This window comes from Sordaria macrospora, chromosome 6 (assembly GCF_033870435.1).
Source record: "Sordaria macrospora chromosome 6, complete sequence".
Taxonomy (NCBI): Eukaryota; Fungi; Ascomycota; class Sordariomycetes; order Sordariales; family Sordariaceae; genus Sordaria; species Sordaria macrospora.
The window spans coordinates 3,528,438-3,546,749 of NC_089376.1; the positions used below are offsets into that span (position 1 = coordinate 3,528,438).

Here is an 18,312-nt window from a genome sequence, read left to right on the forward strand (position 1 = left end):
CAGAGGGCAGGAGATGAGAGCGGTTTCTGGAGGATTTTGCACAATGTTCGTTACGGCAAAGTTTGGCAGTCGCGGACACGATTGTTTCTATCATTGGTCAACTTCAGTTCACACAGTCAATTTAGCCGGCAAAGTCACACATCGGCCCCATTATCCTCTTTTTGGTTAGCCGCCGCCGTTATATCATACACTGTGCAGAAGACGTCCTTCCTTTTTCTAGTACTACACTATTGCAGTTGCGCGGTGAGGGGTAGGTTGGTGGTTTCGTCTGTCACATTTGACAGCACGGGTACCTCATCCTATAAATCGGACGACGCTGGCACATCCACATCACTTCATGTTCTCGGCCATTTCCTCTTTTTCACCCAAACCCAAAATTCAGGAAAGAAAATACCTTAAGGTATCCACGATTCCACCATGAATTCTCCGGCGAAGAAGGCCCAGACGCCGGCACCGAAGTCACCTACGCCTGCACCAACTTCACCCACTTCTGGTCCTGCATCTCCTGGTGCTGGAGTGGCTGATCCTCTTTCTGGAGTTCACTGGGCTGAACAGGTACGGCCCTATCACATTTCCAGTCACTTGGTCAGAATCATATTTGGAAGTGACTGCTGACATAGATGCGCATTACTTCCTTTGCAACACAGGGGCCTCTGCAAGATGACGGAGATGACGTGGACTCAAACATCGGAAGTGATGCCGCGAGCTCAACTGCCTCGATTAGTTCGAGTATCCTCCATTACCGGAGATTGAATGGCCGAACATATCATAGCGATAGCGTAACCGATGGAGAGTATTGGTAAGATTTCTCTTTCTTCCCCCATCGTTATGCTGGATCCTGCTCCTCAAGCGACCCAAGCCCAACCTATGCGTCGATTTCGGCACCCTTGGCGGTTGCTTCATCATGGTCGAGAGTCTTCTTTCCAGACCGGCGCCGAGGACCCCGCCGCTGAGGAGATAGTCCGCTATGACAAGCTCTTCGTAGACCCAACGCCGCCATTAAGAGCAAACACGAGGAAGCACTGCACATGTGAGAGGAAACAGCCAACGCTAACGAGCTTGCGTGCAGGGGCCCTAACGACGATAAGCAGAATGAAATGCTGGATATCTTGTGAGTGAAATTTCCTTTGCACAATGAACGATTTCACAGCTGACCAAGTGTAATCCGCCTAGCCATCATGCAATGACTATTTGTCTGGATGGCACACTTTATAATGCCCCTCTTCCAGAAAAGATTGAGAATGCCATTGATCTTGGCACAGGTACAGGTACGCCAACTCTCTGCACTGTCTTGGTGACTGTTCCCTCAAATACTAATTCCCATCGACATTCAGGACTGTGGGCCATCGATTTTGCCGATAAATTCCCTAACTGTACCGTTATGGGTACCGATATCTCGCCTATCCAACCCGGTTGGGTTCCTCCCAATATCCGTTTCGAAATTGACGATTACAACAAGGAATGGACCTACAAGTCCGGTTTTTTTGACTACGTCCACCTCCGTTGGCTAACCTGTACCGTCAAGGATTGGCCTGCCTTTTATAGGGAGGCTTACCGCGTTTGTAAGCCGGGCGGTTACATTGAACATATGGATCTCAACGGAGTGACCGAATGCGACGATAATTCCCTAGATGGCGCTGTTCGTGCTATGCACCAATGGGGGCCTATGTGGCACGCGGCTGGAAGGAAGGTTGGGTATGAAGTTGATATGCTTAGCAACAACTTCATAGAGAACGGGATGAAGGAGGCCGGTTTCGTGAACACAGTAGTGAAGGATTATAAGGTAAGTCTTCCGCTTCCCACAACGTCTGTTTACGCCAGACACTCTAACAATGGGGCACGTGCAGGTCCCTCTTTCCCCCTGGTCCACGGACCCCAAGTTGAAGGAGCTTGGTCTCTTCTTCCGTGCTGCCATTTTTCAGGATCTTGAAGGATCTCTCCAGTTTATGTGGGGTAAGATGATGGGGTGGACTCCAGAGATGATCAGAAGCTATGCCCAGCATTTTACGAGTGAGTTGAGGAACATGGACCTTCATCCGTACTTCGTCTTCCGCGTGGTGTACGGCCAGAAGCCATTGGATGCTTAGTGCACGGCTGGGCAATAACACCGACTGGGGCTAGTCGATCTCTCACATTTAAAGGCCAGATATATGATAACGAGTCTCTCTTTCTTTTTCTGTAAATAGTCCACAATGTATGGAGCTGACACTTCGGATGACGGTCGCAATGTTTGACAGGGTTGACCTCAGACCGGGCGTGTGCATTCAGCCCTACCCGGCCTCCACCCCGTTGCTCCGCGATACGAAAATGCTCGTAGCGTCTCGGACCATCCTTGTACATAACTGCGTTCACGTACGTGCTTAGTTGTCGACAAAGCAAGCGTGGGAATGATGTGACACCGGCAGGAGGATGCCTTTAGAGTACGTCTACAGAGAATCAATTACTGAAGGGACCTTGCCGAAAGCATGCCGATTAACCCGAACCCGGTACCGGGTCCGGGGACCCGGGGACACAAAGCACCTAGGTACAACGTGGCACGGATAAGGCGGAAGCAACAGCGATGAGCCCTGTTCGTTAAACGGGGTCGAGGAGATAGAATACAAGGGGATCCATAGTTCAAGGACAGTTCCCAATGACGACATAGGAATTATAATAAGAACAAGTGATATTCGGTTCATTATTTGCATGAGAGACCTGAGACTGGCCACAATGATAACCAAAACATGGGCATCCAAATCTGCAACGTCAAACTGGCCTTTAATGTTGCGTCGGTTGTCCACCCTTAAGCGTCCAGCGGCTTTTGTCCCCTCACCACGCGCCACTTGGAGTTAGAATGGATCTTGCATTCTCTGAACTCCTTGCGCATAATGGAGGCGTAGTTATGGATCTCCTGCGGGGTCCAGTTCTCGTAGTTGTGCAAGAGGTAGGTAAGGAAGCCATCGATGTCGTGTGTTACCGTTGCAGACAGGTAGAGGCCTACCTGCTTCATCTTCGGGTCATCAGACCAGGGCGAGAGGGGAACCTAGATCCTCGGGGGTTAGCTTAAGCTCATCCAGTCTCAGGCCAGGCGCTTGCGGACGGCGGAAAGTCTTACATAGATTACCTCAGTGGTAATGTTGGTAAACCCAGCTTCCTTTAATCCTTCCACCATGACGTCCGAAGAAGCGATATCGAACTCAGTCCCGATGTGCTTTCCAAGCTTCTTCCAAATCGGACCCCATTGGCCCATGGCAGAATCTTCAGGCATCGTTCCATCAAGGCAGTACCATGTACCGTCGGCATCGAGATGTTCGATCCAGCCACCGGGCGCCGTACATTTATACGCCTCTTTATAGAGGGCAGGCCAATCCGCAATGGTGCCAGTGAGCCAGCGAATGTGAATGTAGTCAAAGTAGTTCGGTTGAAAGGTCCATGTCTTCCTTGCGTCTTCGATGTCAAAGCGGGCGTTGGGAGGTACCCAGCTAGGTTGAATCGGGGAGATATCGGTGCCAGTTACAGTGCAATTAGGATGTTCGTCCGCAAAATCACTGTGATGAAGGGAAAGGATGTTAGCAATCGAATATCGACCCAGAAATCATGTCTGAAAAGTTCGGCTTACATGGCCCAGACTCCTGCATGTAAAAATGGTCAGTAAAGTGCAGTAATGGGGAAAGAGCAAGGGCCGTCAAAGTTCATCAGCTTACCAGTGCCGGTACCGATGTCAAGAGCTGTCCGAATTTTATCCTTGTCGAGCGGGGCCGTGTACAGCTTCCCATCGAACAACCTAGTCATGGTCTCGTGGAAGATGTCCAACAATTCATTTGCCTTCTCATCATTAGGTCCCCTGAGTGGCGCACATGGATCAGTAGTTGGTTCATGTCTGGAATATCAACGAGTACGGCACTCGTCCTGCTAAAAGCATTCGAATATAGACGTACCAATACTCCCCATCAGTCACAGAATCGCTGTGATAGGTTCGTCCTAGTGTAGTTCGGTACTGCATGATGCTGGAAGAGATCGATGCGGTCGAACTTTCAGCGTCACTTCCCAGGGTCGAGTCATTGTCATCATCCACCTCCTATACGTGTATAAGACATCTTGTTAGCATCCGCCCATTATCAGAATGATAGATGGAAACGCGGTGGTTATGTTGAGAGCGTCTCATTCGATGGTGATCCGTCTCAATCACTAGCTAAGGAAAGAGGAAAGAGAGTTGTCGGACGCAGATGCCGCCACTGCCTGCCGCATAGATAGAACATGCGCAGCTGCAAGACTTTGAGGCTCTCCTGCATCACAAATGCCTCCATGTTGCGAAAACCAAAAAGACGGGATGAAGATGAAACGAACCTGTTGGCCCCAATGGGCACCGGACAAAAGGCCTGTAGGCTCCGAAGACTCATCGCCCACTGGGGACGCCGGGCCAGTTGTGGGCGACTTCTCCTTCATGGGAGGGGAACTCATTGTCAAGGATGGATATCAAAAATAATGAAATAGGTTCTGTGAACTGGATAAGCTGGCGGAGTCGATGCTTCTTTGGTATTTTGTGTGCCAGCGGTCCGGTATATATGTTTTTCAGGCCAGCTACCCTTCCTCGAAAACGAGTCTTTCAAGGGTGCACTTGTATGGAGCGGTCGAGAGAGAGAATGCAACCTCCTTCCTTTCGAACTGCGTGCTTTGGTCACCTCTTTCCTTGTGACTATGTTCTTTGGTGAGACATTCTGGTACCTCCTGCACTAACAGAAAACAAACTAATAGGCGGCTAGAGCTGGGATGCTCTGTTAGTCATAGACTATATTCAAGTACCCTGACGATCGGTGGCCGCGAAATAGGACGGCCATTGGTGGCATACCACCTCAGGTGCCGAGGTGGTGGAGAAACACAGTGAACAGGCTAGTTGCCAGACGTTGCAATCTGCACGCTCCCACAGGAGGTTGGAATCCTGGAGAACAATAGTTTTTGTGCTAGACTTGGCTTGGTATTCCGACTCAGGGCCAGCTACCCGGATTGACAAGATGATGCATGAATAAGAAAAGATGCTCCCAGTAAGACAGGCGCGGCCATGTCTGGGATCCAAAAGAAGAAAAGCATCACCTTATCTTATCTGCTATCTTGGGGGGGGGGGCATTCTTCGTGTTGTTTGCCAGTGTCGAGCTTGTTGTTGCTTCGCGGGAGGAGAGATAGGCTGGGCGATGCGTTGGCTCCAAGGGCAGTTGAGAGGGCCAGGGTCAAGACTGGGAAGCTTTTCGGACAGGACCGAAGGGACCTTGACTCCTCGGCCGAAATTGTTACCACGCTAAAAGTCAACGAGGAGGATTAGCGGTACTCAAGATAAGCGTGCATCTTATTCATGAAACAATCATCTCGAATCCGATAGAGCCATCTAACCTTTTCTTACCCAACTCCATCCAGGACGAATTGACGTAGAATCTAGAGCACGATGCCAATGGGAATCGAATTTCGCGGGATGTAAACGGCCCACACGAGCATTGGGCACTATGAATGACCATGGGGCCGAATGAAAGGAGTAGGAAAGTAAAAAGAGAAATAAAAGAAGTAGAGGTAATGAGAGGAATGAAACCCGTTTTGGCGTTGTTGAAGTTAGGACTAGGGGAAACGTTAGTTAATCCAAGTACCATCTGCAGTTAGGGGCAGCCTCTCGCCGATTAGAAAAAAAGGTCTTGTTAGGAAAAGGGCAGCATATGCTGTTGCTTCCACATACCTTCGGTGAAACTTGCTTATACTAGTTTGATAGTTCGCGGCTTACACCTGGCAATTAGTTCCAGTGACCGCCTATGATGGAGCATTCCAATCCCTACTCGAGTATAGCCATCTTCGGGGCCCGTTCCCTCTCTGAGCAGAAGACCGTAAACATGGAAACAGGTTACGAGCCGTAGAAAATAGTGTCTACGCTTGCTCAGCAACTGGAAGACATCCGGTGCATCGAGGTAGATACTCCCAACTACAACGCCGTCCCTTTTCAGGCCAACAACCAGGTCACCAAATGGGCCTGCTTGTATAGTCTGATCGTCAACGTCAACCTTAACCAGCAGAGCACCGCTAAGAACAAGGGCCCCATATTCAAGCGCACCATATAGGTCCTGGTACTTGGGGGATTCCTACCATCTTCTCGACCTTGAGATGTTGAGCAATCGTCCCTCCAGAGGAGAAAGTGAGATCCACCGCTAATTTGACTGATGCCCGGACCAAACTGAAGTCCACCGGTGATCTGACTGATGCCCACGACCAGCTCGGGGCTATATAGGCAGACTCAGTAGCAGTTTCAGACGCGGGCTTAGCGTCTGACCGTTGCGGTACAGTCTTCCAAAGGAGGACTTTGGGAATAAGCGAGCTCCATAAACCGCCAACATAGGTGGCGCCTTGATAGAACTCCTGGGTAGCTTGTGCTATTCCAGATAGCGCAATCAACTTGTCGGTTTGCTTTGTCAATGATCGAGCACAATAATCCTCCACGATATCGTCCCAGGATGTGTTGCTCTTAAACAGTCCCTTTGTGAACGCCGTCTCTGCAGACAACAGTGTGATATATCTGTCGATATTTTCCCATGGCCGTTGGGAAGGTGTGCGGAGCTCGCCACACTCCCAAAATAGCCCTTGGCTGGAAAATGAGATAACTCTTCTCGAAAGCTCTCTCTCCTGTAAGGTCCACGCGCGGCTGTTAAGGTGCTCGGCTTCGATGGATCCGTCGTCAAAGAAGGGGAATTCAAAGAACCGAAGTCGTTGATGATGGAAACTCGATTCGTCTTTTCCCAGTCCGTAGAAGTCTGAATATCCGCAACCATATTACAACCTGCAGAGCTGTCTTTGGAGTCAAGAGCTGCAAGGGTAAAGTACGAATGGCTATAAACAGAAGCCATCAAGGCGGCTTCCTTGGCCCAGTCTCCTTCATCATCCTGGATGATACAAAGGGAATCGATCCACAGAAATCTCTGCCTCAGGGAGCGACTTGTTCTTACAGAGTCTTGAAACGTCCGTGGGAGCGTTTCGAGAGGCCTCGGTAGTTGACATGGATGTAGCCAATGGCATGCCTTCTGCAGTGGAACCCCACAGTTGTGGTAACACGACATTACTAGCTCCGATACTCCGCTACTGCAGCATGGCTGGAAATTTGCTGTTAGTCAAAACGTACCGAAAAGGGGCAATCACGAGTGTAACCCAAGAACACAGTTCGACAGGAAAGAGGGTGGCCTTCAACCTTGACCGCTCGAGAGGCGGGGTAGCGGACCCGAAATACTTATAGACCGCTGGCACGCGAAAGGACCAATTCCTGTCTGCAGACTCGTCTTTCAAACCTTCAAGATATCCACCCATCAACAATGAGTTCTCCGGCAAAACAAGCTCAGTCGCCAACACCCGAGGCACAGTCGCCAAAGGGAAAGGGAAAGGGCAAGTCACCCACTCCTGGACCCGCGTCCCCAGTGGGAAAGAAGTCGCCCACGCCTGCTCCCGTGTCTCCAGCGGCCGATGACTCTTCAGAGCCCGTTGGCCTTTTGTCCGGTTCCCATTGGGGCGAGCAGGTTCGTTTCAGCTCAATTTTATTTTCCGTTTCAACGTTTTCATGCGGGAGATCAATATCCGACATGTTAGGCAGTGGTAGCACGTGCGTCTGACAAACGCAAGTCCACTGTCCTACATGCACGGTTATCTCGGACTTCATCGGACGACACATCTCTCCCAGCCCGTCAGCTATCGCGCAATGAAATATCCATCGCCACGCCTTTCCCCCTCCATCGGTTTGGAAATTACGGATGCTAACATGAAACATTCTACACCTACAGGATGTGGATGATGACAATGATTCCACCCTGGGCAGCGATGTTGAAAGCTCGACCGCCTCGATCTCTTCCAGCATTTTGCAGTACCGCACACTTCATGGACGAACGTTCCACAGCGATTCAGTGACCGATGGAGAGTACTGGTATGTCTGCATCGGAAAGCATCAGCAAGACAGCCTTGTGCTGTGCCCTTTGTCACTTCAGAGCTGAACTAACCACTTGTATTGATACACCACTCAGGGGTCCTAACGATGCGAAGGCAAACGAGTTGTTGGACATCTTCCACCATACCATGACTATGGCCCTTGATGGGAAGCTATACACGGCCCCGCTCAAGGAGGATATCAAGACAGCTCTCGATGTCGGTACTGGCAGCGGTAAGCTAATCTACTTGGACCGTGGCCCTCCTTTTACTCAACTGTACTGACCATATCTCTACCTCCAGGAGTCTGGGCCATGTAAGATATCAACGTCGAACTCCGAGTGGATCTTCCCATTGCTAACAGCCTCTCCTTTCTCTTACAGTGACTTCGGGGATGAATTTCCCAGATGCAACGTAATTGGCACTGATATTTCTCCTTCTCAACCTAGTTGGGTGCCTCCCAACGTCCGCTTCGAAGTCGACGACGCATCTAAGGAATGGACCTTCCAAGAGAACTTTTTCGACTACGTTCACATTCGCTGGCTTACCGGCACTATCCGGGATTGGCCTGCCTTGTATAAGGAGGCCTTCAAGTGTACGAAGCCCGGTGGCTGGATTGAACACGTCGACGCTGATGCTAGGATCCATTGCCATGATGGAACTATGCCTGACGATTCCGCTTTTGGCCAGTGGGGTCCAATCTGGAAGGCAGTTGGGGGGCATATCGGGACCGAATTTGACCTGCCTTCCTCGGGCATCATGGAAAGGGGATTGGAGGAGGCTGGGTTCACCAATATCGAGTGCGAGGATCTTGTCGTAAGTCTTTCCCAGCCCGCGCGATTCTCAGATACCTAGAGACTGACCCCGAGATCTAGATTCCCCTCTCGCCCTGGGCCGAAGACCCTAAGATGAAGCAGCTGGGTCTTTACAACCTCGCGGCGATGACCCATGACATCGAGGGCTTCCTGTCGTACTTGATGCCTACTTATTTGGGGTGGGAGGCCAAGGACATTGCGAACTACGCCGCCACTGCCCGTCGCGAGTACAAAGAAGGCATGATCCACGCTAACATTAGATGGCGTATTGTCAAGGCGCAGAAGCCGCTGGATGCTTGAGGTGGATCACCAATGGAAAGCAATGCCAACACCGCTGGGTGTTGCGAACGTGAATTCTCATGGGGAAGGGTAAATTGATGAGACAAACCATGGGGAAGGTACATATATGGCTAGTTTCTTACGTAAATTGTGATTTGGATATGAGCTCTTATCATCATCTAGGTACCTACCTTATTGACTTTTGGACAACTGTGCTTGAGCATCATGGATCCCCTTGCAATCCGTCATCTTCCCCGCTCCCCGCTCCATCCGACGAACAAGGCTCACCGCTGTTCCATCAGCCTTACCCGTGCCACGTTCCTGTCTGGGTTTGTCTCCCCGAGTCCCCGGACCCGGTACCGAATTGATCGACATGCTTTCGGCAAGCCTAAAGTCCAAAGTTCCCTACTCGTCGTGTCGGCACACAGTTGACGTGATACATGCCACGGTCCCCTAAAGATGACTTTCCTTTTCTATCAGACAGTACATATGATCCCCATTGATACAACGTAGAAAAAGGAAAGAAAAAGGAAAGAAAAAGGAAAGAAAAAGGAAAGCAAAAGAAACAATTCACACTTGTCAGACTGAACGAAGTTATCAGATGATACGACACTCCAAATGCTACCTCTACGTATTTGTTGAGGCTCACACTCTTGCGTTCTAAGACACCCGTAGGATAGGAGTTGTCTGGATTCCGGTTGACGAACTGTTGGATCTGTTACTACGTAGGAAAATCGTTAGTTCATTTCGCAGGCCAACCGGGATTGTGAAGGTGGGCTGGACATCTAATGGGTAGTATGTATGCTGTTATTCTCACGTACCTTTGATGAGGTCTGCCTATATCAGTTTAATGGTGCGTGGCTTGGAGTCAGACAGTATGTCCGTGAACCGCTTGTATATCATTCCAACCCCACTCGAGTATACTCATCGTCGGGGTTCGTTCCCTCTCTGAGAACAAGACCGTGAGAATCGACGACGGTATCAGTCCATAGAAAAGAGACTTTGGTGGGGTTAAGGATATGAGAAACATCGGGTGAATCGAGGGTGACTTCCCCGATTGAAACACCATCCTTCATCATCATTTGTTTATCTGTGGGGCCATGTGAGCCTGTAATCTGATCGCCGATATCAGCTTCAAACAGTTGAGCCCCGCTAAGAACAAGGGCTCCATATTGAAGCGCACCATATGGGTCCTGATATTTGGGGATTCCCACCATCTCCTCAATTTTGAGTTGAGTACGAACAACCCCTGGAGTACAGGCACCGAATATGACCGGTGGCCTGACTGATACCCAGGACCAGCTGGGGGCTATATAGACAGATTCGGTCGCAGTTCGATACGGGGGCTCAGGTTTTGACCGTCGTTTCCGAGCAATCATCCAACGGAGGGCTCTAAGGAGAGCCGGAGATGCGCTCCACATCCCGCCAACATATGTGGCACCTGGAAAGGAATCCTGCGCAGCGCGCGCCAAACCGGACAGCGCAATCAACTTGTCGCTTTGTTTTGTCAGTGACCGCGCGGAATAATCTTCCACGATATCCTCCCAGGATTGGTTCTTATTAAACAGTCCGTTGCTGGCACCTCCCCATTTTTTCGACGTGTGCCCATGGCCGTTGGGAAGTTGCGCGGAGTTCGGCACACTCCCAAAGAAGCCCTCTCTTGGAGAATGAAATCACTCTTCTCGACAGCTCCCTCTCCTGTAAGGTCCAGGCGCGGTCGTTGAGGGGCCCGTCATCGACAGAATTGTGAATCTCATCAATCTCAACAGGAGCTAGCTTCAAATATCCGAGCTCGCTGACGAGGGGACCACGTTGTGTCGTTGGCTGGCCCATGATCGTAGAAGTCAATATCAACAAAGCGGTTAGAGTAAGAACTTTGAACATCGGTGACCATCTTGCAGCCTTCAGTATCATCCCTTGAGCTGAGAGCCGCGAGTGTAAAGTAGCTGTGGCTGTAAACCAAAGCCATCAGGGCGGCTTCACTTGCCCAATCATCCTCATCGTCCTGAATGATACAAAGGGAATCGATCCACAGAAATCTCTGCTTCAGGGAGCGAGATATCTTGACAGAGTCTTGGAACGTCTGAGAAAGCGCTGTGAAAGGAATTCGCATCATACGTTCGCGTAAGGTTGCCTTTGTCGTAGTAATCGAGTGCTTTGAAGGTGGACCCCAGCAGTGACTCAATGTGACATATTTTGGTGGTGGCCCATCAAAATCGAGTTCTTCTGCATTCACCAGGCGGATGTCGTCGCAATCGGAGAATGCTTGAAGGTCTAGAAGTCTGGTAGGAAAAAAGCCCCCGGTGCTACTAGAGCATCGAGCATGGTTGTCTCGACAATTTTCCAACCAAACTTCTATGAGTGGAAGATTTTCCACATGTTCCTCCATTTGGATGGGCTTTAACCTGGCTAGAGAAGGAAATCCGCCAGTAGGGTACGAAACCTTCCACTTCCTATTATAAATGGGATAGATGGTGATGTAATCACGGCCAAATTGACGAAGGTAGACACGCGACTTACACCATGGGTATGGGACTAGAGAGAAACCGAAATGCATCGGATAGAATTCGGCTCTGAAAGGAACAGTATCGTGGGTATCCCTAAGAAATGTAAGTACGGAAGGGAACCTTTTCACCCCAAACGGGTCATAACGAGGAGGGCGCCTCATCTTGAGGACTTCGTGATCCCCTAGTTGACCATCTGCTTCTCGACCGGGTCCCAGCTGCAGAATATTGCATAGCTGGCATCCTCTTTCCGCTTCAAGCCGCATCGAGCCCAATGGCTAAAGTTTAAGGTGTACGTTACTGGATTTACCGGACCAGAACGACGCCGGGATTGACGAACAGATCTTGCAAAGTTGGTTGCATAGGCGTTCTACACTCCCCTGAGAAGACGGAAAGTCAGGGATGTCCATTTTAGTGTCTCGATGCTGGAAGAAGAACTTCGATCAGACGAAGTAGCCCCCGTGAGTGGTTTCCTGTACCATGTCAGAGACTGAACTAATTACTGTGGAATGATGAGAGTGATGATGATATTGATAGATCAGCTATCTGAAGTTGGGAGATATCGTCAACTTATATAAAGCTAGCGATACAAAGAGAGAGAGAGAAGGTTTGCGAAGGAGGGGATTCTAGAAGCTAGACCGCTAAGGAAGGTTGTAGCGTGCAGGGCAAAGCACCTACACGTGTACAGCACAAAGGACTGGCGGTCTGTGCTGCAAACGCCCAGAATCGTCTCACAATTACTTGTATGGAGCTCAGCAGATTCAACCAGCCATGAGGAAAAGGCGCAACTTACGGCGTGGACCGAGTTTTCCGACAAGATGATACAGCAAAGCAAAGGCCGGCAGCTTCCTGACGGGAGCGATATTGAAAGTAAAAGGCAACAGCAATTAGCATGAAAAGAAGGAAATTGTTTCCTGGCCCATGAATACCTATTGTCTGCCTTGAAACCCCACTTCTCGCCTACCAGCCAGTCTATATTAAGCACGCCCCTCAAGCATCGCACCCACGGTGATACTATCCCCTGTTCGGTCAGTGGCCGGCGGCACCAAGGCCCAATGTGAAACCCGCGTCAACATGAATACTACCGCATCTATTCGTTGGGGATTGGAAGCCAGTTCCTCTCAGTTTCCCCAACTCTGCTATGTAACAATTCATTGGGAAGACCTGCCACAGACCCCGATTGGACTGTTCAAGATGTCACGTCTAACCTTTCACGAGCGTTGTTAATATGGTCCGAAACTCGTCATGAAATGCAAGAACCCAAGGAGGGAGTTTCGAGTGACGTGGAGACGTATAACGCAAAATGAAATCATATCTGCCTTGAGTGAATTACAGAAAGGATCTTGTAAGGTGTTTATGAATGAAGAGGATGAAGGTTGGTGAGTTCAACGACAGCATGCCGATCCTGAAAACCGGTCGTAGTATGAAGGCCACAGGGAATATGTTACCAAACGCCTCAAGAAAAAGAACTCATTCGCATATATCATTGTTGGCAAAGGAGGAATAGAGCGAGTGAAGGAGGGAGCCGCAGGATTCTTCAATGGGGTGTTGGCAATCGTGATGGATGCCGTGAATCGTAACTGCATGATGGTCTGGCTTGAGTCTTGCTTTCACCAAACCCACCCAATGGCCAACAACGCGTCGGAAATGGCGTCATTTGGAAGAGACAAGAAAATGAAGGAATGAAGGCGGGAAGGAGGAAGGAAGGAAGGAAGGAGGAAGGAAAGACGGAAAGGAAGGAAGCCACATTTGAAACGATGCGGCTCACGGCGTGCATCCGCATGGCGGTGTTTGTGACGGTAATCGGGCAGGAATATGCGCTGCGCACATACCACCCGGCTGTTGAGACGCCCACTGGGCGATTCGATTTTAAGTGTTGGGCCGCGTTTACGCTATGGGCAACACATGATTTATACTGGCAATAGGCCTCGGTTTGCCCTCGGATTAATGGTTTTGGTGGACAGTTGGGGCATTGCTCTTAATTTTGTATGCTAGACTCACCGGTGCGGCACGTCTCATGCCCTACGGGAGGCGGAAGTAGACGTTAAAAATAACAACAACAACAACAACAACACCCGGCTGTTGAGGGCTGTGAGGGTACCGAAAAACGTGCACTGGCTGTTCATCACCTATATTTCTAGGGATTCTGCTAGTGACTGTTAGCGCAATCCGTCGAAAGGGCTGGATGCCATTTTCTCGACCTTCACCCACACCGTCCGCAGTGTTTCCATTCGCAACATCCCTTCCTGCAACAACATAACTCACGGCATTAGGTTCGAGCGCGATCCGAATGGCCAACCAACCGCGCCTAAGAATGTTCTCAATCAGACCGCGCTTTGCGGATGAAGAAAAATAATGCAAAATTAGGCCTTTGCACGATGCCGACGCTCAGAACTAATTCACGTCTAGCCCCAACCAAACCTCGACGGTCTCGTCACTTCCGAATCAGGTCGTGTAATTTCATTGTTGGTCCGGATCTGGTAGGCCGGGCCGGGCCCGTCCTCTCGGCTTGGAGAATCGCGTCTAAATCAGACCCCGAAATATTAACTTGACAACGGTGAGTCTCGAGATACGAAACCGAGTTGAAGGCCATGTGCCTGTCTACCCCCTCCGAGTCCTGGATCGAGGGCACCGGCTCGGGCGGCAGCGCCCCGCGGGGCTCCTGCGCCGCCGTGCGCGACTACTTCGATATCACACCAGAACAATTTTCCGAATGGAACCCGTCGCTCTCTCTCGACTGCGAGCCCTGGCTCGAGCCCGTGTCATATTGCATCGTCACGATCTCGCGGTTGAACGCGGCCAGCCCGCTGATCCTTATCCCGGGGTTCATTTCGTGTTTCGAGGAAGGCAGTCTCGAGATGAAGGTGACGACAACGACGGACCTGACGATCGAGAAATGCATCAAGACGTGCAAGAGCGAACAGTGGCGGTTTGCAGGCATGCACAACGGGGATGAGTGCTGGTGTGGGGATTACGCGGGGAAGCAGAGCGAGGGAGGATACAGTGGTATTCCTAATATGAACCCAGAGAGCTGGAAGAGGAACAAGACCGAGTGCAACGTCCCTTGCTCGGGTGACAAGAGCAAGTTCTGCGGTGGGAAGGACTTGCTTGCTATTTTTGACACGAAAGATCATGAGCCTTATGCCTTTTTGTCCACTATGGCGGTTAACACCGTGGTCAGTACCAAGACTGCTGTTGGCACCACGACCACGACCAGCACCGGCACCGGCACCGGCATTGTCACTAGCACCGCAGCTGTTGAAGAAGCTCCCGGTGCTAGCGAGACTCGTGCGAGTTCCGGGGCCATGAGGAACATGGCCGTGGCGTGGAGCTCTCTTTTGGTGTTCTCTATGGCGTTGTTTTCATAGACAAGAGATAGTAGGTAAAGCAGGGCGCATGCTTGTAAGGCCGCATTACGTAGATACCTGGTCAGCGGGTTGTATAATCCCAACAATAATGATAATGATATTCAAAAATGCATCAAGGCGCTAGGAAGACACCCTACTGGTGAACTGCAGAAAACAAAGGGGGGGGGAATCTTGAACCAGTTGCGCCGTAGAGGTACCGCTTCATGAACAGTCCCAGGAAAACATCATTTGGTAGTGGTGGGAAAAGCCAACAACCGAAGTTCACCGGCGAGAAGCAATATCAATACCGTCAGCTGTCAGCTGTCACATCATGTAAGATTGAGGGTAAAGTACACTGGAAGACCTGATGAAAGTAACAAGCAATGCCATACAAAGAAGAAGGAGCGGATGAAGAGGAAGCTACCTCAACTCTAACCCAGCTACATTTGATTGATGGGCAAGAGTAGCTAGACTTAACACCGGACGCAAATCATTATTCGGAATGAAGGAATTCTTATATTGGATGACATATATATACTAGCGATGGAAAAGTCGGACAAAGACTACATGGCGACACAACGGCACCGGAAGGTATTGAAAAGTGCCTTCGTGTCAGCTTGGAATCAGCGATGTTGTCAACAGGTCGAAGACTTGTAGAACCTCAATGATTAAAATTGTGAAAACACCAGGCGTTCTGGGAACATCAAGACTGAAGAGAGAAACATGCGGCGACATGCGAAGATACATTGTCGCCGTTATCAAGATCAGAAACAAGTACCTAGGTCCTTGCCAAAGTCTTTCACTCACACTCTATCCAACTATAACACCGCTAAATGCACCGAGTTAAAAATTACAGCCACCTCACTTCTCCTCGCTCTTGTCATCTTTGCTCTTGTCGTCCTCGCTCTTGTCGTCCTCGCTCTTGTCATCCTCGCTCTTGTCATCCGGGGACTTCTTGCTGTCAGGGTTGACGTTCTTGTCACCATCCTTCTTGCTGTCCACGTCATTGTTGTTTTCCGACTTTTCCTTAATGTCGGAGCTGCCCTTGGCCTTGTGCTTGTTGACCTTTTCCTCCTGATTCTTCTTGGCCTCCTCTTCCTTCTTCTTCCTCTCCGCCTCCTGCTTCTCCTTCTTGATTCTCTTCCTCTCCTCGGCCTCCTCCTTTTCCCAATCGTGGTAAGGCTTGTCAGCTCCAGTCTTGTAGCTCACGAGATCGGTCAACTCTTCGGTACTAAGGCGAGCGTGGGTTTCGCCGATCTTGAGACGACCAAGGATGCTGATAAAGAGAGCGATACCAACGATACCGGTCAGGACGAAACGGTAGGTGGCATACCAGGCGGGCGCCCAACCCTTGACGGTCGCGCGGGAATCGGCATAGTAGAGACCGGTAAAGGCCAGGAATTGCGAGGTCAACGCCCACTGGATAGGCATCAATGCGCTGGGCCAAGCAACGATAGGTGCCAACAGACCCAGGCCGTAGCGGAAGCGGGTGCGGGCAGGCGAAGGAGTCTTCTCGGCAAATTCCATACCCCAATGAATGGCACCAAGGAAGGAGATGAGAACCGCACCATAGCCCACTTGGATGGGTTCAATGATGTCTAGCAGGTCTCGGACCGTCTCATGCCTGAACAGAATGGTATTGAGGAGGTCGGACTCGGAAGGGTACCGCTGGTTGAGGTTCCAGGAGAGGTAGACGGTCGAGAGAGAAGTAGCTAGGTAAGGAATAGTGCCGGCAAAACCGAGGGCGTATGCCTCTCGAGGTACAGTCTTGAGCGCCAGAGTGTCCTTGACAAGACCCTAGAGGAAGAAAAAGTCAGACTGGTCGAGCTGTTAAGATATCTGTCCTGTGGACTTACCAAGTCATCTTTGAGACTTTTGCTGGTATCCTTTGCCTGGACTCCTGAAGGTGGAGCTTGGTCCTGCTCAAAGAAAGGACGGACGGAGGAGTCTTCGGAGACGTGCTCAGGGTCTGCCTTGAGCTTTTGCTGGGCCAATTCCTTTTCAAACTGCGTATCGATTTGGTTGGGCTGAAGCGGTGGCTTGGATGAGAAGGCTGATCGCAAAACCAACGGGGAGCCGGTAGACTTTTGTAGTTCCGCTTTGCGGGATACGAATGTCGCAACAGGGGTGTTGAAGGACTTGGTATGGGTAGAGCGCATCAAGAGGGGCAGCCTTTGCGCAGTGCCCATGAGAGCGCGCGATGTTCGGAGCATCATGGCTTCGTATGCTTGGTGTTTTGGGGGTTTCCAGAAAAGTGTTCAGACCACCGAGTCGAGGGGTAAAAAACAGTGATCAAGACCTTCAAAAGCTGTGTGGTAGGACGCACCAATTTGTATTATTGAAATCAAATTATTCGATAATAGACGTCGAAGCTGGGCCGAAAGAAAGGTGTAGAGACACTGAACGGAGGAGATGAGATGGAAGGAACCGTAGGATTGAAATTATCTACAGAAAATAAAAAGAACGAAGGGATTGAAGAGGGAAGGGGTCATAATCAGCTGAACGCCACAAGGAAAACAAACCGGTTACAATGATTCGGTCCCATCCATTGTGTCAGACTGGATCTTGGTGCTCTTGTCAGTCGGCATCAAACACCGGGAAATGCCCGGTCTTGGCTGGGGATTGCGCCTTCATTCTTGAATCTTAATGCTGTGTACAGGGCATTGTGTTGCCGATGAAGGAGCTGGCAAGAAGGATGGGCAGGGACGATGGCAGGAAGTGCAACTGTCTATCCTTCGGTTTGGTGTTTGGAGACAGGAGCAATGACGTAATTGCCCGAGATAAAGCCTCCAACAAAAAACATGGGGAGGAGCTTGGACCACTTGCCGTGTTGCCGTCCAAACAGTGAGTCCTTCCCGTCCCGTCCCCCACGCGGCCAACACCGCGAGCGGTTCGCGACTTGGTATGCTCTCATCTCGAACAGTACTCTAACTCGAAGAGAATAAAACCCCGGAGTACAGATACTGGTGTCGATGGAAAACAACTTGATGGAAGTGACATGAATCTCGATTGCAGTGAGTGAGGAACGTGACTTCCACTTCAATTCAGTTCCATTTTGGCCAAAAAGCTGGGACCCCGCTCGAGACTGTTACTGACAGACCCGCTTATCTGGCCGAATGTCCAATCAAAATGAACAACTGGTAGGCACCAAGTGTTCCCCACAGCTTCCAAGCGGGCCTGAAGCCGTGGAATGAACGCACCTCACGGCACGGGCAAGAAGGGAAAGCACGTCTGCAGTGCTGGCGCCCAACATCAATCCAACAGTTTGCAGAACGCAAGTGCGGGAGGTGCTTCAAGTCGGGTTCTTTCTTTTCTGCTGACGAACTCTTTCAACCTTACCGCGTGTGCTCCCATCCAGTTCATTGAGTTGAGTGCGCTTTTCCAAGTTGGCGCCGGAGTCAGGTTTTGTTCTGGCCGGTTGATCATCGTCATCAGCACTAGCAGTAGTAGCAT

At 50.5% G+C, this 18,312-nt stretch overlaps 6 protein-coding genes across 6 annotated transcripts; 3 read left to right on the forward strand and 3 right to left on the reverse strand.

Annotated features, from left to right (window-relative positions):
- Positions 1 to 345: 345 nt before the first annotated feature.
- Positions 346 to 2,454, forward strand: SMAC4_12901 (uncharacterized protein). Its single transcript, XM_066091145.1, has 6 exons — positions 346 to 555; positions 648 to 799; positions 1,070 to 1,111; positions 1,174 to 1,268; positions 1,335 to 1,783; positions 1,848 to 2,454. The coding sequence occupies exons 1-6, from the start codon at positions 418 to 420 to the stop codon at positions 2,085 to 2,087; spliced, it is 1,116 nt and encodes a 371-aa protein (XP_065947577.1). The 5' UTR covers positions 346 to 417; the 3' UTR covers positions 2,088 to 2,454.
- A 2-nt stretch (positions 2,455 to 2,456) lies between these two features.
- Positions 2,457 to 4,646, reverse strand: SMAC4_12900 (uncharacterized protein). Its single transcript, XM_066091144.1, has 6 exons — positions 4,327 to 4,646; positions 3,918 to 4,057; positions 3,684 to 3,823; positions 3,599 to 3,611; positions 3,095 to 3,527; positions 2,457 to 3,022 (listed from the first exon to the last, which is right to left on the reverse strand). Exons 1-6 carry the CDS (start codon positions 4,438 to 4,440, stop codon positions 2,783 to 2,785), a joined length of 1,080 nt encoding a protein of 359 aa, XP_065947578.1. The 5' UTR covers positions 4,441 to 4,646; the 3' UTR covers positions 2,457 to 2,782.
- Positions 4,647 to 7,280: 2,634 nt separating this feature from the next.
- SMAC4_09545 (uncharacterized protein) lies at positions 7,281 to 9,459 on the forward strand. The gene is made up of 6 exons (XM_003343600.2): positions 7,281 to 7,514; positions 7,776 to 7,915; positions 8,013 to 8,149; positions 8,218 to 8,230; positions 8,298 to 8,730; positions 8,790 to 9,459. Exons 1-6 carry the CDS (start codon positions 7,314 to 7,316, stop codon positions 9,027 to 9,029), a joined length of 1,164 nt encoding a protein of 387 aa, XP_003343648.1. The 5' UTR covers positions 7,281 to 7,313; the 3' UTR covers positions 9,030 to 9,459.
- Positions 9,460 to 10,770: 1,311 nt separating this feature from the next.
- Positions 10,771 to 11,778, reverse strand: SMAC4_14022 (uncharacterized protein; the record flags this gene model as incomplete). The annotated part of the gene is made up of 2 exons (XM_066091736.1): positions 10,771 to 11,417; positions 11,529 to 11,778. The coding sequence occupies 2 exons, from the start codon at positions 11,776 to 11,778 to the stop codon at positions 10,771 to 10,773; spliced, it is 897 nt and encodes a 298-aa protein (XP_065947579.1).
- Positions 11,779 to 14,103: 2,325 nt separating this feature from the next.
- Positions 14,104 to 14,880, forward strand: SMAC4_09546 (uncharacterized protein; the record flags this gene model as incomplete). Its single annotated transcript, XM_003343601.1, has 1 exon — positions 14,104 to 14,880. The coding sequence occupies one exon, from the start codon at positions 14,104 to 14,106 to the stop codon at positions 14,878 to 14,880; it is 777 nt and encodes a 258-aa protein (XP_003343649.1).
- A 410-nt stretch (positions 14,881 to 15,290) lies between these two features.
- On the reverse strand, positions 15,291 to 17,730 carry SMAC4_09547 (uncharacterized protein). Its single transcript, XM_003343602.2, has 2 exons — positions 16,716 to 17,730; positions 15,291 to 16,656 (listed from the first exon to the last, which is right to left on the reverse strand). The coding sequence occupies exons 1-2, from the start codon at positions 17,073 to 17,075 to the stop codon at positions 15,721 to 15,723; spliced, it is 1,296 nt and encodes a 431-aa protein (XP_003343650.1). The 5' UTR covers positions 17,076 to 17,730; the 3' UTR covers positions 15,291 to 15,720.
- Positions 17,731 to 18,312: the final 582 nt, after the last annotated feature.